General features: G+C 38.4%; 1 protein-coding gene across 1 annotated transcript; it reads right to left on the bottom strand.

Moving 5' to 3' along the window:
* Positions 1–2,161: 2,161 nt before the first annotated feature.
* Positions 2,162–6,316, bottom strand: FABP7 (fatty acid binding protein 7). The gene is made up of 4 exons (XM_060167435.1): positions 6,235–6,316; positions 5,602–5,774; positions 4,269–4,370; positions 2,162–2,424 (listed from the first exon to the last, which is right to left on the bottom strand). The coding sequence occupies exons 1-4, from the start codon at positions 6,305–6,307 to the stop codon at positions 2,374–2,376; spliced, it is 399 nt and encodes a 132-aa protein (XP_060023418.1). The 5' UTR covers positions 6,308–6,316; the 3' UTR covers positions 2,162–2,373.
* Between the last annotated feature and the right edge of the window lie 18,550 nt (positions 6,317–24,866).

The following is a 24,866-nucleotide window of genomic DNA, read 5'->3' on the forward strand; positions in this document are numbered from 1 at the left end:
AGCTTTTAACCCAGTGTAACTTTGCTTCCCACTAGGCCATCCCAAAACTTTTCCATTTTTCAGACAGTTGTTACGGAAATGAATGCCAGGATGTTATTTGACCTAATTATAATGAGACGAAGCTAAATCCCTATCCTTGCCCTTGTATCTTTAAGAATAGAGAGGCTAGAAGCCGTGCTTCTATCAGAGCATAGGCTGAAATCACCAAGAGAAAGCAGTCTTCCTCCAGAAGCAGAGATGAAGGTTTTCAGAGCTATTGGAGCAAACACCCTCTCTATGTTCTGTTTCATGCTTTTAAAGACAAAGGTAGACTCTAGTTTTAGTAATGGTAACTTGAGCTAGACCATCATATCCTGACATTCAGTAATAATTGTACATTCACGTGTTAAATCCTATAGCTGCACTTTAGATTTTTTCTACTCTTTACTGCAGTAGTTAAAAGTAATACAATAGTCAGGTACTAGTATCTTTGTGTTGAACTGTGTAAGTTAAGGGAAGTTTCCTCAAACTTATATCTGTAAGTTAATTGGACTTTGAATTAACTTATAGAAACTTAATGAAAATATTGGGTTGATTAAAAATGAATACTGAATGTTTGTCCTGAAAAATATTTACCCTTTCCCTGCCCCATGCACCAGCCTTCACAGAGGCTAACAGGAAACTTTTCCTAAGGAGTAATTCAGGGAAAATAAAATCTTACATTTTTGTTTCAAAAGAAAATTTAGCTGAAATATTAATTTTTGAGAGGAAGTAAGCAGGAAGATTGCAAGGTTTGCATTTCTCAGTATTATTCACTAGTCGAGAGAACTTGGACATGTTAATCGAATCTTCAGTTTCCTCATCGGTAAAGTAAAAATAATAATATCTGCCTTACCTGCTTCACATTGTGGGTTTGAAAACATGTACAAAAACTGTCTTATAAACAGTGAAATACGAAATAATATTTGTACTTTACAAATGCAAATCTTAGCCAGTCATAAACAGATATTTACTTTCCTTTGGTCAACTCAGTTCCACCAACCTCGCACACCCCTGCTTCCCCACCACACACACACACATACACACAATGCCCTCTGCACACTCCATTTTATCCGTTTTAGCACGTATAGACTTTGTTCAGCTCAGTGTACTTGTCTGGAGATGCATCTTTATAGTGTTAGCACAAGTTCGTGTGCCCAATGCACAATGAGGCCAAACAAACTGAAACGTCAGAGTCTGGAGCAGAGAAAGGTTTATTGCAGGGCCATGCGAGGAGACAGGTGGCTTCTGCCCTAAAAGCCCTGAGCTCCCCGAAGTGTTTGGCCAAACATTTTTAAAAGCCAGGTGAGGGAGGTGGGGTTGCAGGGTATGTGATCAGCTCATGCACAATTCTCTGACTGACTGATGGTGAAGTAACAGGGTTGTGTCACAAGGGTTCACATGATCAGTCCTTAGGCTCCAGGAGGCCTGGGGGCTATGTGCTCATGGTCATCAAGTAGTTAACATCTTCCATTTGGTGGGGGGTTTTCACATCTGGAAAACAACTCAGGAAATGTGCATCAAATACTGTTATCTAGGTACTTCAGAGAGGAGCTAAAGCAGAGGATATGGAGGGAGGCCTGTCCCAGGAAGGCCCCATAGGGTCCTACTTGGTTACAATAGTCTCGGATAAAATTCACTCCCTGGTCCTATTTACCTTTCAATAAGAAGCTTGAATTACATGACATTTTGATTATATGAGATTTTGATTATATTTACTCTTTAATAAGACATTTTCATGTATATCAGCTTGCTTCTTCAGACTGCCTGTTTCTAGTAGCAAGAGGTCATTCGTGCAGTCCAGCCCACCATAACAAAGCTCCTTTGGATCCTGGACATCCCCAATTCTCTACAGAAGTACCAATCCAAATTTTTCCACGTTTCCCTGGGCTTCTGCTTATTTTTTAAATTAGTATTTTAAACAAAGTGCTAACTTCCCCAGCCTGACTTTATGCCATAAAAAAAGGCTATTTAAAACTCTCTAATATATAGTTCCCAGCCAGATTAGTGATATTAACAACAACAACAAATTTCTCATGGGTGTAAGATTTTTATTCCAATTTGATTTGCATTCCATTGGAAATTATAGAATGTATTCCCTTCTTTATTTTAAAAAAAAGTAGTTTACAATTTTAATAGGAATTATAAAATGTGATAAATCTGCAGATCAAAAATGGCTTTGATTGCTTGCAGTAACAAGTCTTTAAAACAAGTTTTGAAGTCATCATTTTCCACCTCCACACCAAGGATAACCTTCTAATTAGCGATCGGCCGTGCTGTAACAGCAGTAGAGCACTGAGACTTGGGTAAACAGAAAGGTTGTAGAACTTCTCCAGCCCCAGATCAGGATGTTTTCTATGCCTTCTCATAGTGGCGAATGGCAACCACATCGCCAAAAGTAAGAGTCTGAAAGATTCAAAAGATAACCAAATCTTTTTACACAGGTACATCAGTAGCTGGAAATTTTAAAGATTATCATGTTATGTTATTTTAAAGATTATCATATATATGATTTAAGTATTATACAAAAGAATAATGGCATTTACAAACATTAAATGTTGCATAAGTCTTCATTTTTTGAAAAGAAACCCTTATATTTATCTCGTGAATGACATGTATACACAGTTCATGTCTCTAAAAGAAATATGAGGCAAAAACTGAGATTATCTAGATTCAGGTCAAAAGAATTCCTTTTGCCTTAAATTATCAGGGTAATTGGAGCAGATTAGCTATCTGCTTTAAAAAGTATATAAAATTTATAGTAGGTTTTCATAATACTTTACAATTCATGACCTAGATAAATTTTGAAGAGTTTTTTGAAAACCCAAATTATTTGGACAAATGGTATTTGCAATGATTTGTTCCACAATCAGCAGGAAAAGGTAAATGTACAAACGTTCTCGTTGCTTTGGCTGTCATGTTGTAGCCTATGTGAACCTTGGTGGTTATGTGGCTATAATGTGCAACATGGGCTCTTGTATCTAAGCCAACTTGAAGAATTGCTATAAATCCTCTTTACAAAATTTAGTGTTTTTTAGTGTTCATCATTTTCATGTAGTCCTGTGATTTCCAAGAGTATAGTGTGCCCTTGTCATCCATTACTTTCATTTCCTTGTTTGAACTCAGGCTTGCCTGATCACCGTCATACATGCCAAAGCTGAGCTATCCACTTTTCTGTATTCAGGAAAAAAATAAAGAAAAAATCATAAAGGAGAACTTCAGATTGAATCCTTTATAAATGAATTTTTTTGTTTGTTTGTTTGATGATGGTGATGGTCACTGCAGGAAAACGTGGGCAAATGTTCATCAACATGAAAGGAAAACTGTCCCTCTGCTCCCCACACCCACTTCCACCCAGGAAATGAAGAATGAATATGTAAGGCCTCTATCTCAACCTAGAACAGCTAGCTGGTAGTCAAGGGAAGGAGAAGAAAACTAATCAATAGTCTTAAATAACAAAACCAAAAGACCCTTCCTGCTATTATCTTAGAAGGAATATGTAAAGCAACCCCCCGCCAAAAAAACCCCACAAATGATGTATTGACTACTTCAATGTCATCAAAATTCCATTTTAGAGAAATTATTTTTAAATTATTTTTTATTTTATAATTTTTACATGACTATCCAGTATTGAATAGACATGTTTTTAAAGCTATCTGATGCATTAAAAAGAAAGACTGGAAGGAAGTAATACCAAAATGGTTCTAAGGGGACATTAAAAAGGATTTTCATATTTTTGTTACACTTTCCTGTTATATTCCAAATTATCTGCACTGAACTTGTGAAACCTTTATAAACTAAAATATAAAATGTTTAAAACTCTCATTTATTACAGAAGCTATAAGGTAATTTTTCTGAGTTTCAGCAAACGATAATATAATATCATCTCTATATTTTCATGATGATTGGTTTTATATTCAGATTTCATTGGAGGATTAGACATTACGGTAATCCAACAACTGTTCTTTTGACACAGTTTTAGCTAAATCAATGGCAACTTTTTAAAACTACACTTAAGTAGAACTTTTCTCTTTTTCTGTAATTAAAAAAGCAGAGTGGAGGAAACAATTAGCTAAGATATTTTTATTTCTCCTGTTTTACACATGATTAAAGAAGCTTGCTAGTGATTTAATGTTGTTTAAGAAGGAAAGACAGGAGAAAAGGAGGGAGGGAGGGACAGGGAAGGAGATGGGAAATGAGGGGGTGAGGGGTGGGCAATGAAGCAGGAAGGGGAAATTGCTCCTACTTACCATGACCATTTTGCCATTCTTAATCTCTCTTACAAAATTTGTCTCTTTGCCATCCCATTTCTGTACATGGACAAGTTTGTCTCCATCCAGGCTAACAACAGACTGAAACCAACAACAAAATGCAGAATATATCAATAGGTACACATCAGATTTCTGATATGGAAGCCAAATGAATTGATTTTTATCTATTTACATTTATTTATTTATTTTTGACTGCATTGGGTCTTTGTTGCTGAGAGTGGGCTTTCTCTAGTTGCAGCGAGCAGGGGCTAATCTTCCTTGCGGTGCGCGGCCTTCTCATTGCAGTGGCTTCTCTTGTTGCGGAGCACGGGCTCCAGGTGCGGACTTCAGTAGTTGTGGCACACGGGCTCAGTAGTTGTGGCACACGGGCTCAGTAGCTGTGGTACACGGGCTTAGTTGCTCTGTGGCATGTGGGATCTTCCTGTACCAGGGATTGAACCCATGTCCCTTGCATTGGCAGGTGGATTCTTAACCAGTGTGCCACCAGGGAAGTCCCTGAGTTGATTTTTAAAAGAGTGATAATTGAATAAATAGTGATCAACTAATTATCAAAGTAGTACAATTTCCTCTGTTGCTTCCAGAGTCATTATTATAAAATCTCTAGTAATTCATAATTTGATTGAAATGTGTACATCTAAATGCAAAAATTTACCTATTAGAAATAAAAATCCTGAACTAGTGCTTTCTGACTAATCATCCTACTCTTTTAAACAGAGTCTTAGAATGAGGCAAGCTATTGATTGAGTCAACCTGAGGCAAAAGAAAGATTAAACAAAATGCAGTCTTTCAAATGAACACTATTAAATACTTTCTGAAATACAGGTTTAATATAAAATGAGAAAAACACATGGTAAAGAAACAGATTCAGGGCTTCCCTGGTGGCACAGTGGTTGAGAGTCCGCCTGCCGATGCAGGGGACACGGGGTCGTGCCCCGGTCCGGAAGATCCCACATGCCGCGGAGCGGCTGGGCCCGTGAGCCATGGCCGCTGAGCCTGCGTGTCTGGAGCCTGTGCTCCGCAACGGGAGAGGCCACAACGGTGAGAGGCCCGCGTACCGCAAAAAAAAAAAAAAAAGAAAGAAAGAAAGAAAGAAAGAAACAGATTCAAGATTTGAGCTATAGTAGGTGCCCATTATTCAGAATATAAGCTATGAACACTAGGATGCAAAATTAACTCTTGGTCCTTCTCTCTGAAGTGAAATACTGAGAATATTTTTCACTTCCCATCATCTAGAAAAAAAGAAATATTGGGACTTTCTCTCTTTTATTCTCTCCTTCCCATCCCCACCCTCAGAGAAGGAGCAGCTCCTCACCTTACAGTTTCTGTCATCTGGAGTGGTTTCATCAAACTCTTCTCCCAGATGGAAACTAATCTCCGTGTTCTTGAATGTGCTTTGAGTCCTGATCACCACTTTGTCCCCCTCCTGACTGATGATCACTGTTGGTTTAGTCACATTTCCCACCTGCCTAGTGGCAAAGCCCACACCTAAAATAGCAAAAGGAAGCAGTACAGTTGGCTGCAACTTCCAAAATAGCTCACAAAGCAGGAATCTACCTTCCTATTCTGGAATCTATGTCCTAAAGTGGAAGTTTCATTAGAGTATGTTTAGCCCATCAATTATGCAGGACAACTACTGAGCCGTAATAATAAGCAGATGCTTATTTGGAAGCATAAATAGTAAAAGGATGCTGAAGAAAAAGCGGAAAAGGCGCGGAAGCTTCATGTCCTCCCCAGAATACTAAATGCTCCGTTATTTGGCCCTAGGCAAGAAAGCAGGCAAATGCTACATTTAAATATCCATTCTGTGAGAAACACACAGCCTAGCACCCTGATTACGACAATGTGATCTGTCTTTGTCTCTTGCTAACCTGATGGGTGAAGAAGGAATCTGCAAGTATCTGAAGCTGCAGGTTAAGATGAGAAAGCACATCTTATTTTTACCTACCTAGAGCCTTCATGTACTCGTCAAAATTCTGACTGTCCGTCAACTTCCACGTAGCACAGAAAGCCTCCACCATCCTTACCCTTTTCCCGTTAGCTTCAGAATCAGATAAAAGAGGCAGAGGCAAGGATCTTCCGATCTTAGGGCCACTGCAATTCGGAAGACCCCTTTGCACCTCACAGCAGCTCCTGCCTTCTTATTAAGAAAAGAGGCAGGCAGAAAGCCAAGGATTTGAATTGCAAACACATCCCTCCAGTGTCCCTCTTTCCAGGAGGCTGTTGCAGGGGGAGGAGATGGGAAGGGGGGCATTCAGCGAGGTTCCAATCCTCTTTGTGATTGGCTCAGGCCACTGGGTTAGCGGAGTAGGTCGAGTTCCTCCCAAACCTCACACTGCAGCCCTTCTGCCTGAGAAATCTCTGCAAAGATTCAGTGAGGCTGGAGGCAGGGAGCGTATAATGAGAGAAGGTCTTTCAGGTTCAGCCCGAAAACTTGGCAAAGGCCATTTCAGACTGTGAGGAAAGAAAAAAACGCACAGTAGGACATTCAGATTGATTTCCGTTAATGGCAAAGCTGGTTGCAAATGAGGACCCCGCCTTAACGAAAACCACTGAAACGCCAGACTTTTCAGACAAAAGAGACTGAATAGTGCCTTTTATTTTCTCTCGTATTTATAGGGAGAGCAAAACATGAGCTAGAATTTGCCAGACTCGGGAAAGAGGAGGGGGAGGGGGTGTAAATACCTTCCCTAGATTGTACTGCTAGAAGACCACTCCGGCTGAGTACTAATGGGACACTAATTTTGGCCTCTTCCCAGCACAAACTGAGTGAATTTAAAGATCCCATTTTTCTTTCTAAGGCTATGAGAACGAGACTAAGATGGAAAAGGGACCTAAGGGCGAGTATGGTTAGGATTCACTAATGAGCTACAAAAATAAAGCAGAACACACTCTTTTTCCCCACTCTTTCAACAGATTGTAGAATCGAAGTGGAAAAACTGGACAGAAGTTCATTTGGTAAGATTTTAAATGACCTGCACTGTAGAACCTTTTGATTTCCTGAGGCCACATCTACATCTGTATACTAGTTGTGAGTTAGAAATGGAGGGGGGGCAAGAATTGGAGCAGAGGTGGGAATCGGAAGACTTTGGCTTCAGTTCGTCCTGGCTTAGGGCATCTCAAGGATGGCAAGCTACCTCCAGCGTTCTAAGTAATAACATATTTAAAGAGGGACTCAGACTCCCCTTTACCCAGAGTTTCTTCCTGCTTTATTAGTGCAGACCGCTGATGAAAAGCAGGTTCCCCCCCTTTCATGGGGACAGATCAGGGGACTCTGACTTGGCAGTCTCTGCTCTTCCCTCTCTCTCTCCTCCCATTTCAATCTCAGCCCACTGCCTTTCAGCTTCTGTCCACATCAAATACAAGAGACAAGGCTCAGAATGCATCTTACTCCAACTGTCAGCTCTGTGGTTCTACTTTGGTGTCTCAAAGGTACCTCAAAACATAAACTCAATCTTTCCCCTCACCTGGTCCTCCTCCAGTTTTCACCATGTTTGTGAATGGCAGCATCATCTACCCAACTGCACAAGCCAGAAAACTTGAAATCCTTTCTAACCTTTACTCTCTACATCAAAGTCAATGTCAGAGCCCATCTATTTTCCTTCCTGAATATGTCTCTAACTTCTCACTTTCCCCCTATCCCCACAACCACCTTCTTAATTCAAGTAACCATTGTCTTTTACTAGTCCTATGGCAATAGCCTCTTAACTGTTCTCCCTGCAGCCATGCCTGATCTCCGGCAGTTCACTAGGCTGAAGCCAGAGTGACCTTTTAAAATACAAATCTGCATCTTCCTAGTGACTAATGGTGCTGAGCACACTTTTCGTGTGCTTCTCTGCTATTAATCTATCTTCTTTGGTGAAGTAACTGTTCAAATCTATTGTCCATTTTCAATTGGATTGTTTCTTTCTACTGAATTGTAAGAGTCCTTTATATAGTCTAGATAAGTCATTAGTTGAATGTGTTCTTCAAAACTTTGTTCTGTTCAGTTATAGATACAGAGAACAAACAGATGGTTGCCAGAGGGGAGGGGGACTGGAGGGAGGAAAGAAATAGGCAAGGAAGATTAAGAGGTACTAACATTGCAAAATAAATGTCACAAGTATGAAATGTACAGTGTGGGGAATACAGTCAATAATTATGTAATATCTTTCTATGTGACATATCATAACTAGACCTAACATCGTGATTGTTTGGAAATGTATAGAAATACCGAATCACTGTGTTGTATAATAGCAACTAACACAGTGTTATAGGTCAAATGTACTTCAAAAACAAACTCATAGGAAAAGAGGTCAGATTTGTTGTCACCAGAGGCAGAGGGTAGGAGGAGAGGGGATTGGATGAAGGCTGGTCAAAATGAACAAACTTCCAGTTATAAGACGAATAAGTACTAGGGATGTGATGTACAACATGATGACTATAATGAACACTGCTGTGTGTTATACAGGAAAGTTGTTGAGAAGGGAAATCCTAAGAGTTCTCACTGCAAGGGAAAAATATTTTTTCTATGTCTTTAATTTTGTATCCAGATGAGGTGATGGATGTTAACTAAACTTATTGTGATAATCATTTAATCTTGTATGTAGGTCAAATCATTATGCTGCACACCTTAAACTTATACAGTGCTGTATGTTAATTATATCTCAATAAAACTGGAAGAAAAATGTTGTTTAATTTTTTTGCTTTTCATTTTCTCGATTGTGATAATGGATACATTGGTGTGTCAAAATTTATCAGTTGTACATGTTAAATGTGTGCAATTGATCTTATGTCAAATATACGATGGTAAAACTATTTTTTAAAAGCTAAATCTTATCTTGTCCCTCTCCTGATTAAACTCCAAATGGCTTTTTCCTGCTCTCAGGTTAAAGACCAAAATTCCTATCATTGCCTGTACCAGATCTGTTTCTAACTTTTGAAGGACTCGGAGTAAGAATCCAAACAGGGCTTCCCTGGTGGCACAGTGGTTGAGAGTCCTCCTGCCGATGCGGGGGACACGGGTTCGTGCCCCGGTCCGGGAGGATCCCACATGCCGCGGAGCGGCTGGGCCCGTGAGCCATGGCCGCTGAGCCTGCGCGTCTGGAGCCTGTGCTCCGCAGCGGGAGAGGCCACAACAGTGAGAGCCCACGTACCGAAAAAAAAAAAGAATCCAAACAGAGGTTCACATGCCATATGCCTAAACAGTAAAAGTTATGGATCAAACGATGCCCACGGCCTGGCCCAGCATCGAGTCAGGACTCATAGCCACCCTGCCACCCTTTCCTGACAGGCTGCCCCGTGGCTGCCCACGGGCACTGGCACAGATCTGGTGGGGCAGGCAAGTGGAAGCTTGTCTGGAGCTCAGGGTTTCCAGTCAGTGACTAGAGTACCCTAAACCTGGAATGCGGACTAACATGGACTTGCTGTTGTGCTGACGTGAGCCTGAAGCTGCCTAAGGCTACAGTGAAAAGTCTGAAATGAAACAAGCCCAGAGGAAGCAAAGCTTATACATCAGACACATCCGACATCATTTGAGCCTTTGAACCAAGTCTCCGAAGATAGCCCCACCTATGAATTTTTCATACATTCTCTTTTTTGCTAAATCTAGGCGACTAATTAATTAATCCATTTACACAAATCATCCTTAGGGTAGAAGTTCTCAGACCAATTTATTTTGTTATGTCAAAATATTCTTATATGTTCCCCTTAATAAAACATATTTAAACTGGTAGAATGTTTAATTATTATTCTAAAATGTAATAAACCATTTCTTTTTCATGGTCCAAGAATATAAGATCAGGATTGTTGAGAGCAGGGTGCACGTATTAGACATCTTCATCTTACCTCCTAACTGATCATGATGCTGAAATATTCATCTGTCTCATTTATTTTTTCCACTCTTTAGATAAGGAAAGGAACTAATGATATATTTATTTTAACTTAAAGCATATATTTCTGTAATTCAGATATTTTTACACATTATATAAAACATAAAAGCTCAGCAATTTAGAGATAGGTTTTTTGGAATTGTATATTAACTTAGTAATAAGCAGGAGAGAATATTGTTATCCAGATGTCTATAGTAGAAATTTTACGAAAAGCCCCTTGACTATTTTGTAATTCCCTAAACTGACATATTTAATCTTACTATTTTTAATTGCTCAGGATATAATAGATTTACAGCCAAGAATAGCTGCTTTCAACTAATAGGTAATAATAAGTCATTTGCTCTATTTATTGAGGACTTTATTAGAAGAGAAAGTGAAAGAACAGAGAAAAGATTGTGCTGTGCTAAGGAGGATTCAACTAATAGATATTTTTGGTAACCTAAATGGGAGGGAAGTCCAAAAGGGAGAAGATATCTGTATGTGTATGGCTGATTCATTTTGTTGTGCAGTGGAGGCTAACACAGCATTGTAAGGCAGCCATACTCTAATAAAAATTAATTAAAAAAATAGTAGATATTAATTTTAAAAAACTAATAGATTTTTTTTTCAATTTTCCTAAACCTAGGAACAATTTATAATCTTGCTATGGCTTCTATAATATAAATGCATCCACAGACTTAAAAAAGGAAAGAATGTGACAGATTGACCCCTCTCTCAAGGCTATGACCTTTATGTATGGGAATTTGGACTCTAAAGAATCCATTATAAAGATTATTTTTAATAGTGAAATAAAAGGAACAAAGAAAAATTGCTTTGGGAAATCTTGGCAAAATCTCCACGTGGGACTGAATTTCCTGGCACCTGCTTTATGGAAATTTTTCCTTCTCAAGAAAATAAAAAGTTTTAATAAAATGTTAACACTGTTCTTGAGCCAAGTAAGCCAACTGGGGTCATGACACTATTTCCGATAAAATATCCAAGGATCTCCACCAAAAGAGATTAAGTAACATTCAAAGTACTTGCTTGAGGTTCTTTTTGTTACCAAATGGCACAAAATAAAATAGTAATGGAAGATCTCTATAGTTGGAAATAAAATGTGATTACACCATGAAGGCACTCTTGGCCCACAATCTCTCCCATGATAGGTAATATCTTCAGACAACACCCCTTGCTGAACCAGTGGTCTGTCTGTCATGTGCATCACACTCTCTCCACCCAAACAATTAAACGGCTAAACCAGCTCTAGGCTTCAGGAGTGATGAAGATTCCAACATTCAAGCAGGAGTTAATGTGCTATGGGTAATGGAATTCAATGGGAGGAGGTGTGTGGGAAAAGACCTGTGAATTGTCGCCCCTTGGTGTTGTGAAATTTTTATATTATTATACTTTTTAAAATGTGGACTAAACCAGAGAGGAGATGCACCTCCAGGTGTGGCACAATCTTGAAAAGAAGGGCTTTATTCTACTGGAGAACGAAAAGCTAATAAAGACAAGCTGTTGAGGTTTGGACTATCTTTCCAATGTCCTTCTCATTCTTTTCGATTTTCTGCAGGTTTTTTTTCTCCTTTTACCTCTCATTACCTGAGTATTCCACTCTTCACATTTTCTTGGGTATAAAATGTAGAAGAAGTCCTTCACCTGCCTCTAGATATGACAAATCTACTCAGGAGAGAAATTTATTCCAGGTTTGTTATGAAAGAGTTATGGACCTTCCCTCCCTGGCCATTTATATGCCACAACTCTGCTGAGAAAACTCCACTCTCCAGTCCCCTAGGTACTTTCCTCTTGTCTTTTAGAGGTTAGCTCAAATATTATTCACTCAAGGAAGACTGGATCAGAACCCCAATTATGTCATCCCGTGGTTTTATGTCTTTTTAAACATATAAATTTTTAAAACTTTTGTAGTCAATTGTTTAATATCTTTCTCTCCCATTAGAACATGAGTTCCCTGAAGCATTTATTTTAGCATCTATGTCTTTTATCCTCCATTGTGCTCTATCCTCATTGTCTATCACAGTATCAAGTTCACAGTGTTTGTTCAACAAATGTTAAAGGCATGAACAAATTTTGAGCATGGACATAGAGAATCATAGAACTTCAAAAAAGTAAGATTGTAAACTATTGTTCAAATGATCTTTTCCAAGTTTCTATTCAAACTTTTCCTCTCTTTGCAACCTGTATAATCTCCAGAGAAGGATACCTAAACCTCTTCCTCATTCCTGTCATGTCAATTTGGGAAGAAATTAAGGCTCAATTTTTCTAGAGTTCTTTTCTTTGAAGTAAAAGCACATAGACTAGTCTGAGCAAACCTCTAAATGTATGATGGATCTATTAAATGCAAAAGGAGGAGAGTTTTGTGCCATCTCATATGTGGAAACCTGGTGCCAATTAATATGCACAGAATTTGTCCTTTCAGTGGATCTGTTTGATGTGAGTTGTTGATGTGTAAATAAAAAATTTAGAAGGTTTTTTTTTTCTGGTTCATATACTCCTGGAAGATCTCTATTGCTAATTCTGCACATGAAATGTCGAAGTAAGCTTTGAGTAATGATTATCAGACCGGTGGCTATAAAAGGAAGGTATTAAGGTATTAATCAGTTTAAGATTAAAGAACCCACTCTAGCTATTTTTAACAGAAACAGGATGAAATACAGGGAATTATACACTTATAAAATTCTTAGAAGTGTTGGAGGACAAGGTTTTAGGCTGAGCTGAGCTTTCAGTAATAATTCCAGAACATACCACCGCATCATAGAAACTGGTCTGCTAAGGAAAACATTTTCTCTACTAAAATCAGAACGCTGGGGAATCAGGAAGCTGCTTTCCCACCTGCTGGCTCCAGAAATCTCTTGCCTTAGTTGTCATCCAGGAATGAGGGAGCGTCACCCAGAAATAGTGATTCCAGAGGCATGCCACATGGGCCAGATCTCAGGAGCAAAATGGTTGTCTTGGGGTCACTCTCTCTCACCACTTACCTGAGTTTTGAATTCAAGTCCTACTCAAGCATGTATGATAAGCAGGGCCTAAATCAAGTGTAGATAGAGAAGAGATTGGGAAATGTTGTTTTGCTCTCTGGGGCCTCTGCAGAGCAGAGAAGACCACAGAAGGCAGTGGGAGCAAAGGTCAGGTGAGTCAATCTACCACACCCTATACACAACTCAGAGATAACTGGATATATTTTTTAAATGTTTGTTAAAAGGGGAGAATAAATAAAAAATAGAGATCCTGTATGTCTGGAAATATTTTAGAGTAGTGAAATGGGTAATCATTAGAATCACCTGGGGAGATTTATAATAACGCAGAATCTAAAGTTACCCAGAGAGATTTTGATACAGGTGGTCTGGGGTAAGGCTGAACTTTGTACTGAAAAACAAAATTTTAAGTTGAAATCCTATGTATGCTGATGCATTTAATGCCTTATGATTTATAAAATAAATAGTATACTCCAGTCTGTCAGAATCACATTAATAAATTTGGATTGTAATACTTCTTCAATGCAAAATACAGGGTAAGACTAGGATAGTGATACTACTAGTTTCTTGACACTACCATTTCAGAAATGGTGTGTAACTTATACCAAGGATGGCTCCACATTTAAAATTATGTGTGTTACACAATAAACTTACACTACGCTTTAGGTCAATTATATCTCAATGAAACTGGAAGGAAACAAATTTAAAAATAATGTGTCATGTGATAATCAGCAAGAAAGAAACATGATCCAACTATCCTAAGGATGAAACATATTAAATCAATGTTAACAAGTAAAATTCTGAGTTGTAATGGAGAGTGTAATCTATCATAATCAAATTATCAGGATTCATAAAATTAAGGAGCTCTCTATAAATTTAAATGGAGACATTTCTGAAGACATTGAGAAGTCTTATCCCAAGAGAGCATCTGGTCTACCTGGGCCTTCTTGTGAATAAGATATTTTCATACTCATTTTCTAGAAGAAACAGAATCCTTGAATAGTACTTTCCATCTAAAATTTAAGTCTCTACAACATGCAATTTTCAAGACAATTTATTGGAACAGCTCTTGATATAGTTTGACCAGTAACATAATTAAAAATTATAAATGGGCCATTGAGATTCATGGCATTTTTCACCCAATCACTAATTGGAAAGCACAGGAGTATAAGCATATCTTTGAATGCTAGTGATATAAAAATAAAATAAAAATAAAATAGGGTATTAATTAATTTATTTTTTATTTCCAAAGCAACTTATTAAGTTGAAACCATTATTATGATTGCATTATTTTTGTTATTGTTTTTAAGCACATAGGAATAACTTTACAAATGTTAGTACCCATCGATTTGTTGAAGGGTGAGCCTCCATTTTGAAACTGTTAAGAAAATGCCAGAATATCATAAATTTTCTGCTCTTCATATTAATTTACTATGTTTGGAAATAGTTAATATCCTGAAGAGGAGACAGTAATAAATAGAATTATATTGTTTGAAGAGAATTTCTAGAATGCAGGGAGATATTATGAATAGTAAAAGTGGAAATAATAGACACGAAGAGAATGAAAATACAGCCTAATTACAGGTATTACTAAGAAAGACATCTAAACAACTGGAATAAGATATGTAATAAAGAAAATCATAATTGAGAAAAACATTCTGTAGCTAAAAATAGGCATCAGTATATAGATCAAAATGTTCATCATTTGACATAATTAATGAAAATAGAACACAAGCTCTTTAATTCTAGTAATATATTTGAATCAAATATAATTCAAATAAATATATATAAATATAAGGAAAAATCCAATAAATATTCAATCAGAGGAAAAGATGCATAAAATGTTATAAGAAGTGTGGCTGACCATAGTCTTTTCATTGTAGCATTTAGATACCAAATAAATATAGAGCAATGTTACAGAGTTATTGAAAAAAGTGGTGGCTCAAATTTTTTTCATCATATTGTGAATGTAGAAGAGATTTTCTTTTTGAAAATCAATCGATGGTCATTTTCATTATACCATTTTCATGTGCTACTTGTCTGCAGGAAGAGAATATATTAGTCAATGGATTGAGAACACAATTTACTCTGCAATTATATTTCTCTTGCAAATCAATAAATTCTGATTGCATATATCAGTCATGGCAGCCTAGTTGACTCGTGTCTGTCCCTGAGACAAGATCAAGGTTTGCTGTCAAATTGTGTTCCCAGATCCTCAGGATCAAAGTCCAGTTTCTGAACAATGACAAACACTTTTCTGTTTTTGTTGTTGAAATATAGTTGATGTGCAATATTATGTTAGTTTCAGGTGTATTACATAGTGATTTGGCACGTGCATAAATTATGAAATGATCACCACAATAAGTCTACAAAAAGTTATTTTTGTGCCTATACAAAGTTACTACAATATTAGTGACCATGTTCCTTATGCTGTATATTACATCCTCACGGCATATTTATTTTATGAATGGAGATTCATACCTCTTAATCCCCTTCAGCTATTTCTCCCCTCCCACTACCTTATGAGTCTGTTTTCATGTCTTTTTGTCTGCCTGTTTGTTTCATTTTTCAGATTCCACATATAAGTGAGATCAAATAGTGTTTGTCTTTCTCTGACATTTCATTTAGCATAATGTCCTCTAGATCCATCCGTGTTGTCACAATGGCAAGATTTCATTTTTTTATAACTAAAATTCCATTGTCTGTGTGTGTATATATATATCACAGCTTCTTTATACATTTATCTATCATTGCACACTGAGGTTGCTTCCATATCTTGGCTGTTGTAAATAATGCTGCAATAAACATTGGTGTGCAGATATCTTTTTGAATTACTATTTTTATTTTTTTTCCGAGTAAATAACCAGAAGTGAAATTGCTGGATTGTATGGTCATTCCATTTTCAGTCTTTTGAGGAACCTCCTACTGTCTTCCCTAGTTTCTGCACCAATTTACAATTCCACCAACAGTGCAAGAGGATTCCCTTTATTCCACATCCTCGCCAACACTTGTTATTTGTTGTTTTTTGATGATAGTGGTTATGACAGGTGTGAGTTGGTAGCTTATTGTGGTTTTGATTTGCATTTCCCTGATAATCAGTGATATAGAGCATCTTTTCATGTGTCTTTTGGCCATTTGTATGTCTTCCTGGGAAAAATGTCTGCTTAAGTCTTCTGCCCATTTAAAAATTTATTTTTATTTGAGTTGTATGAATTGTTTGCATATTTTGGATAACTACTTATCAGACATGTCATTGGCAAATATCTTCCCTCATTCAATAGGCAGCCTTTTTGTTTGGTTGGTAGTTTCCTTCGCTGTGCAAAAGCTTTTTAATTTGACATAGTCCTATTTGTTTAGTTTTGCTTTCATTTCTCTTGCCCGAGGAGACAGATCCAAAAAACTGTTGCTGAGACTGATGTCAAAGAGCATACTGCCAATGTTTTCTTCTAGGAGTTTTATGGTTTCAGGTCTTACATTTAAGTCTTTAATCCATTTTCAGTTTATTTTTGTATGTGGTGTGAGAAAGTAGTCCAGTTTGATTCCTTTGCATGTATCTATCCAATTTTCCCAACATCATTTATTGAAGAAGCTGTCTTTCCTGCAGCTTTGTATAGTCTTGCCTTCTTTGTTGTAGATTAATTGACCATATAAGTGTGAGTTTATTACTGGGCTCTCTATTCTGTTCCATTGATGTGTCTGTTTTTGTGCCAGTACCATATTATTTTGATTAATGTAACATTGTAGTATAGTTTAAAATAAGTGAGCATGATACCTCCAGCTTTGTTCTTTCTCAAGATTGTTTTAGCTATATGGATTTTTTTGTGTTTCCATACAAATTTTAGAATTGTTTGTTCTAGTTCTGAGAAATATCCCCTTGGTATTTTGGTAGGGATTTCACTGAATCTGTCCATTGTCTTGGGTAGTATGGCCATTTTAACAATATTAATTCTTCCAGTCCATGAAGTTGGTATATTTTTCCATTTTTTTGTATTGTCTTCAATTTCTTTCATCAGTATCTTATAGTTTTCAGAGTACAAGTCTTTTATCTCTTTGGTTAGATTTATTTCTACGTATTTTATTCTTTTTGATGCAATTGTAAATGGGATTGCTTTTTAAATTTCTCTTTCTGACTGTTCATTGCTAGTGTATAGAAATGAACACATTTCTGTAGGTAACATTGTATACTGCAACTTTACTGAATTCATTTATTAGTTCTAATAGTTTTTGGTAGCATCTTTCAGATTTTCTATATATAGTTGTCATCTGCAAAGAATGACAGTTTTACTTCTTCCTTTCCAATTTGTATTCCTTTTAATTTTTTTTCTTGTTTGATTTCTGTGGCTCGGACTCTCAATTCTGTGTTAAATGAAAGTGGTGAGAGTGGGCATCCTTGTCCTGTTTCTGATCTTAGAAGAAATGCTTTCAGCTTTTCACCCTTGAGTATGTTGTTGGCTGTGAGTTTGTAATATACGGCCTTTATTATGTTGAGGTATGCTCCCTCTGTACTGACTTTGTTGAGGGTTTTTATCATAAATGGATTGTGGATTTTGTTGAAAGCTTTTTCTGCATCTATTGAGATAATCATACAATTTTTATTCTTCAATTTGTTAATGTGGTATATCACGTTGATTGATTTGTGGATATTGAACCATCCCTGCAATGACTTTCATCTCATAGGAGAGATACACACACATACACCCACACACATCCCTTCCCTGAGGGAGAGGATACTGAGCGTGGAAAGAGAGGATGTGTTCTCTTTAAGAAACCATGTTCAAAACAATTGCCATTGTTTTGACTTAAAAATCAAGAGAAAGCATACAGTTTTTATCAAAGAGAAGATGTGTCATAAAATATTGAAGTAATGCTTCAGTTCAAGATCTTGGGGATCCTTCAGGAGAGAATAGTCATTCTGTCTCTTTAAACATCTTCTCAAAATTTTAACAGGTCAGAATTGAGTTAAAATTTATAAATTTTTCAGAAAAGATTGAATCACTATTACATGCAGTCTTTCCATTTAGAAACCATAAGGTTTTAGCTCTACTTATTCAAAGGTGTGATACTTCTTTCAGCAATGTGTTTATCTTCCATGTATAAGTTTGTGTTCCTAATCCTTTTACTCTCTTCAAGATAGCCTTTGGCTGCAAAAATAATTTAAAACAAAATGAAGCAAAACTGCATACTCCAGGGATTATCACTTTTAATCTTAAATCTGTGCAAATCCAGCATTTGGATAAATTAATATAATAATCCTTGGATGCCCTATATGAAAAGCCTATTAAGAGAGGATTTTCTTGTTTTGACTACTGTCTAGGTTCAAAACACAGGGTTTCTTCCACTATCTATCTGTATATTTACCCTTAGATAAATTATCTAAACACTTTAGCATTTGTATCATTGTCTCGAAATGATGATGTTGTTTTGGATCATCAATTAGTCTTCTTCTTTCTCTAATGTCCCGGGATTCTTCCATACTTCTACATTATGTTGGTCCATTTTCAAATTTAACTTCATGGAAACTCTGGCAGAGAAGTTACGAGAACTTTGACCTATTTATGTTAACAGTCACCTTGTAGGAGCTTCATACTTCATACTTCCTGCATTCATCCAGATGCACTCAGCATTTAACAATCACGCAAATGCACTCAAGATTCTAAATCAAGGCAAACAAAACAATTCTATTGATGTAAAATTTTGAGATTAAAAAAAAAAGTAATCTCTTTAGGAAGATGGAATTGGGGAAAAGAGAAAGAACTAAATAGCTATGTTTGAGTTTCCCAAGTAAATAAAGCTAAATTTAACCTGGAAATATCACAAAATTCTCTTCAACATGACTTTTATTAAAATTTTGATTATTTACTTAATGAGGAACTGTATACTAATCATTGGCAAAAACTTTCACTTAAAATTGATATAGTAATACATGTGCAATTAACTAGAATTAGCTTGCATGTCTAGATTTTCAGCTTGAGCAATGACAAAGGTCTTTCTGTAATTGATTTGCATAGCTGGCACACACCCTATGGGGAAAGACAGCAGCCAAATACAGTTCAGAACTGTTGCCAAGAACTCTTGTTACTTGATTCGGAAACTCTTAGGAGGAACCTCTGGGCTCTATCCTGTCGCACTTTACACATAGGAGATACTTAATAAGCATATTTGAATAAATTAATGAATGGGGCATTGTGGGACTCATTCTGAGTTTGTGACACTAGTGGCCCTGCTTTATAACTTCACAAAAGAAAAACCCAAGAAGAGAACAAAATATGATGCTGGTCCTAAAGGGACTTGTTTCTTTAAGAAACTTTTTAAAGTACCGTGTAGCTCTACTATTTCCACTCTAAGATTTAGAAGTAGACTTGCTAATTGCTGTCCTAATGAGCAATGATCTCTAAATATTTTTCATTTTGCATCCCATCAATAAAATATATTTATCTACCTCATATTTGTGTATTTATTTATTCATAACTTATGTACATATAAATGAACACAGTATGCATATTATAACATATAAAATATAAATTGAAAAGAATGAGATGAAGACAAAATAAATAAATTTTTATATGTTATTTTGCTAATTGTAGATGGCTTCATATTACTGTTAACTACTATTTCGAGGCCAAAATACACTCAGGGTTGAAATAGGATGAAAAATGAGGGACTCACTGACTGTCATACACTCTTCCCTCAGGATCCTGCAGGACAAGTGACTGATGTGTGCCCAAGTGAAGGACCAATGTCAATATATATATATATCTCAGTAAAGATTTAGATCTAATCTTATATAAAATTAAATATGAATGAGGGCATTAATATTTTCTTCTGGCTTCTTAATAGATCATCTTGCTGACTCACAGGGATTCCTGTAGCCTCCTTGAGCAGCCCATCAGGAAAGAAGGCCCACAAGCCACATAAAGGGGACAGAAACCCCAAGGACAGTGGGTATGAATTTGCAGCCCAGAACCTATATAAAATAACATCTATCTTTGCTCTTCTGTAATTGAACTTGATTACTAACTTCACTTCCCAGAAAACTTTGTATGGTCACTTTTTTGCACATTTAGTAAAATTTGTGATTATTGAGACATTTTAGGTTTTCCCCAAGTCGATTCAAGGATTCCATCCTCCTTCTCCATGAGGTTGCATCTAAGGTCTAAAGACAGGGAATGAGATGAAAGGGCAAGGGGCCAGGGGCCAGGGGCCATGAAGGAAGTGCTTGTTGTGGTGGCATCACAATATCTAGTCCTCAGTCATCTTCTTTGGACATTGGCCGTGCTCACCCTGCAGCGTATACGATGCTGAGGTTTCCTGTCCCACGTGAGAGAAAGGGCAGCGTCAAGAAAGATTCCAAGATTTTGGCAGGAGCAACTTACTGAATTGTAATTCCATTCAGAGCATTTAAAAAACCTAGAGAAAAACTGGTTTTGGAGGGATAAATCATTTTTCATTTGGAAATGATAAGCTTAAGATGTCTATTATGGGGCTTCCCTGGTGGCGCAGTGGTTGAGAGTCCGCCTGCCGATGCAGGGGACGCGGGTTCGTGCCCCGGTCTGGGAGGATCCCACATGCCGCAGAGTGGCTGGGCCCGTGAGCCATGGCCGCTGAGCCTGCGCGTCCGGAGACTGTTGCTCCTCAACGGGAGAGGCCACAACAGTGAGAGGCCCGCGTACAGAAAAAAAAAAAAAAGATGTCTATTATGTATGCAAGGCAGATATCAAGTAGCCTTTTGAATATGGCAGTCTAGAGCTCAGGGGAGAGATTTAAGGATAGGATATACATTTTGGAGCCACCAAATCATATAATTGATCTTTAAAGCCATGGGACTGGATTAGATCATCAAACTCTTACGTTCTGAAGAGTGGATGTGGACAGTACAGAGAAGCGATTCAAAGACTGAGCCTTAGGAACTCTTCATTAATAAATCAGGAAAAGTAGGAGGTTCCAGACAAGGAAGCTAAAAAAAAGTTGTCAGTGGAGTGGGAGGCAAACAAGGATGTTGTTATGTACCAGAAGCCAAAGGAAGAAGAACTTCAAGGGGAGGGACTGATGAACTTTGTCAAATATGGATGAGAAATTGGGAGAGATGAAGACAGAGCTGATCTTCAGACTGGGTCATCTGGAGGCCACTGACGCCTCTGATAGTAGTGATGAGAGTGGGTTCCAGAGAAACTAAGAGAGAAATTGGACGTAGTGGGTACAGACAAGCCTTTTGAAAAGTTTTTCAAAGACAAGAACACATAAATTGGGGAAGTGGCTGGAAGGTTATGGTAAGTCATGGAAACTGGTTTTGTTTTGTTTTTTTCCCGCTGCACCAAGCCTCATGCAGAATCTTAGTTCCTGACCAGGGATGGAACCTGTGCCCCCTGCAGTGAAAGGGCAGAGTCCTAATCACTGGACCACCAGGGAACTCCCAGTTCATTTGCTTTTTAAAGGGGAGTATTACAGCATGCTGGTATGCCAGTGAGAATCATGCAGTGGATTGGGAATGATGACCAGAGAGGCTTGGACAACAGGGACAGTAAGGCTATTCCTAATGATAGCCTCCTAGGGGCAGTCAGTGTCAGCCCTGTTTACAGCCTTCACAGTGAAGGTATCATTGACTGTCTGTGGTAGTATAAAGTGAGAGTGGTGGGGAGAAGTGGTGGTCTCAGCAGAGGCATGGAGCGCTCTACAGTGTGCCTTAGAGCTTGCTATGGGCAAAGTCAAAGTTTGACATTGTAAAACTTTGTACAAAGTGACACTATACACCAGAGTGCAATAGGATAATATACTTTGTACTGTTTAACCATTGTGTTTTTCACCCTGGGAATGCTCTTTTGTTCCATTACTCTTTCAAACCAGACTTCAAGGCACCTATTGTCACCACTGAAGACAGGGAAGGAGAAAGGCAAAAAGAAAGTTTTGGAAGCTAACACTTCGGAGTTGAAAAAGCCTGACCTTTTAAATTACTTGAAGTTCTCATGCAAATTAAGAAAAAGGGTATAATTTCAGGAGAGAAATCCTTGAGAAGGTGGAAAGGTTTGAGAACTACAGGGCAGTGAAGGAGTTGTCTTAGGAGCAGGGATATTTCTTCCATTGAAACAGGAGGGATGGCAAGCACATGGGCACAGAAGCAGGAAAACTGGTGGATTTAATGTGAGAAAATGAGAAAACACCTGCCTGATTTTCTTGTATGAAATACAATACATTCATCAGCTGAAAACAAAGTTTAAATGAATTGAGATTATCTAGAATTGACAGAGATTAGGTAGAAACCACTTTGCGGAACTCCTATTTGAAACCAAATTTGAATTTAGAAAAATAAAGTTACATTTCTTATACAACTGAGTCTTGTGGGCTAAAGCACTACCCACTGTATGCAGAAGCCTGTCTATAACAAATATATGCACTACAGAACCAGATCATATTGAGGTGATAGGTGGGAGAGAATTGGCATGTGGGGATGAGGCAGACTCCAAAGTCAATACCAATTTCAGAAAAACTGCTGGATTGTGTGTAAGCAGACTACTGATTGCTTTGCATTTTCTAGGTAGATGCAGGGGAACCTACATAAGGAAAGAAACAAGGGTCAACAGTCTTATAAATTGCCACAGAGATTCAATTCTCTGAATCCCTGGAGAACACCTAGGAAGGAGTGAAGGTTTTATTTAGAGCCCATTCCTTAGGCTCTGAATTTCTTTTCAAAGCTGTCTACAAAAGCACAGCAAGACAGAGCTCCAGTTACCTTGCAGAGCTGTCATCAAGCAGCCTGGTGACAGATCGCGCTTTGGGAGAAAGGTTTAGACTCCATGGTAAAGCCAGAGAGAACCGCTTAGTCCCCAAGAGAAAATTGTTTCAGACAGCTGTTAAGCTTTAAGTCTGGAATAAGCATTTTTCTCTTTCTTTGCCTTTATGGAAGCAGCATTTTATTATTGGCTGAGACTTAAAAAGAGACTATAGCTAAAACAACAGAGACCATGCAGGCTTAGGCAGACCCAACAAACCAGAGAGGGGCCCCCGGCCCTATGCAGCCCAAACTCAGCCAGCGTTTTCTTTTTTGTTTGTTTGTTTGTTTGTTTGTTTGGGTTTTTTTTTGCGGTACACGGGCCTCTCACTGTTGTGGCCTCTCCCGTTGCGGAGCACAGGCTCCGGAGGCACAGGCTCAGCAGCCAAGGCTCACAGCCCTAGCTGCTCCGCGGCATGTGGGATCTTCCCGGATCGGGGCACGAACCCGTGTCCCCTGCATCGGCAGGCGGACTCTCAACCACTGCGCCACCAGGGAAGCCCCAGCCAGCATTTTCTTGATGGCAAAAGAATAGGCCATCACTATGTGGAAGGAGTGGATACAGCTTTGTTTGTTGTGTATAAACTCTAAGTGCCATAAAGTTTGGTTTGCTGGGAGGAAGAGAGACTATTCCGATTCACACCTATTGCCCTGGCACAATTATCCCTTTCAAAGGTGTCAGAAGCTTAGACAAAGGGTACAAAGCACCCTGTGTATAAGCAAAGCCAACTCTTCACCTCTTATGCAAGAGCTTTCACTGGAGCTTATTCCTGAAGAACGGCTTCCACCTGCTTCACAGCCAATTCCCCAGAGACGGGGAAGACAGGATGGGAGTTTAGGCCAGCACGCGAAGGTGGAAAACTCCTATAAAATGACTGTCAATGCTAGTGAAGGGCATTGCATATGAAACCCACGACTTAGGCTTAACCCTGGAGCGAGGGGAGGAAATGTCACCCAGAGAAGCACAGGCTGCATTGTGTCATGAGGAAGTTATTATTCTCATGAAATAGATTCTGTATAAAAAACTGGTTTTCACCCTTTTGGAGACTGCAGACAGGGACAAACATACCTCCAGGAGAAGTCAGTTTTCTTCCCAGAACACAAAGACTTATTAGAACAAAATAATATTTTGCAATATAAATCATTGATTCTTTCTTTTTGCTCCTTAGCCTTCTGGCAATCAGATTAGTAAGTTACTTTGCTAGTCAGCTAAGCCTCCGGGGAGGAGCCGTGCCCACAGAGAAGAGCAGGGAGAGGGTGCTGGGGTGGAAAGCTGGGGAGGGGCAGTGGATTCTCAGTTACAGAAGCCAAAACATTTGGGTATGGGCTCCCAGGGACATCAACAATAGATCTGCAGGAAAGCCTGAGGAAATAAGAGCCAGTCCGTTAGCTCAGATCTCAGAAGATCCATAGGAAGTAAAGATTACCTGGGCTGGGGGGAAAGGATGGGAGAAGAGAAAGAAGGAAGACGAGCAGGAAGCCAGAGAGCTTGGGAGCCAGTGAGTCCCCGCTAAGGCCCAGTGTCCTCCACTGGCTTCCTTTCCCCGGCCGAGTTCTAAGGTGGAATACAGGACAGAAATCCTCTACTATACATTTGGATGGATCTGAGAGACAAAGAGTCAGTGCCTTGGTGCTCAAATGGAGTGAAAGGAGTTGAGTTCCCTTCTTACCCAGCAGCACAGCTGAGCATTAAATAAAAGTGGCCTTTTCTATTATCTAACGTGTCTGACCCAGCATTTTCCCAAGCTAAATGTGCTGAAAAGAGGTGTGAAAATAGCTAAGTGTGAAGTGAAACCAGAAAGGCCTTGTAGACAGGATGTGGTAGTAACCTGAGTAGAAACTTTAAAGGAATGTGACTTCTCAGCAAGGATGCTAGCAAGCAGGCAAAGATGATGAAAATCAAGGACGAGATGCTTCCCCACCTACCGTGCTTCCCTATGACCCATCACCTCTTAGGACCAACGTCAAGGATGAG

The sequence above is a fragment of the Lagenorhynchus albirostris genome, chromosome 12, assembly GCF_949774975.1.
Source record: "Lagenorhynchus albirostris chromosome 12, mLagAlb1.1, whole genome shotgun sequence".
In the NCBI taxonomy this organism is placed as follows: domain Eukaryota; kingdom Metazoa; phylum Chordata; class Mammalia; order Artiodactyla; family Delphinidae; genus Lagenorhynchus; species Lagenorhynchus albirostris.

What these genes read in the sequence shown, in the direction of transcription:
- FABP7 (XM_060167435.1), bottom strand. Translation starts at nt 6,307, where the DNA reads ATGGTGGAGGCTTTCTGTGCTACGTGGAAGTTGACGGACAGTCAGAAT. An exon ending in CGAGTACATGAAGGCTCTAG is followed by an intron (nt 5,775 to 6,234) that starts GTAGGTAAAAAT and finishes TTGCTATTTTAG; the next exon opens with GTGTGGGCTTTGCCACTAGG. An exon ending in AGAATGGCAAAATGGTCATG is followed by an intron (nt 2,425 to 4,268) that starts GTAAGTAGGAGC and finishes TGAATCTTTCAG; the next exon opens with ACTCTTACTTTTGGCGATGT.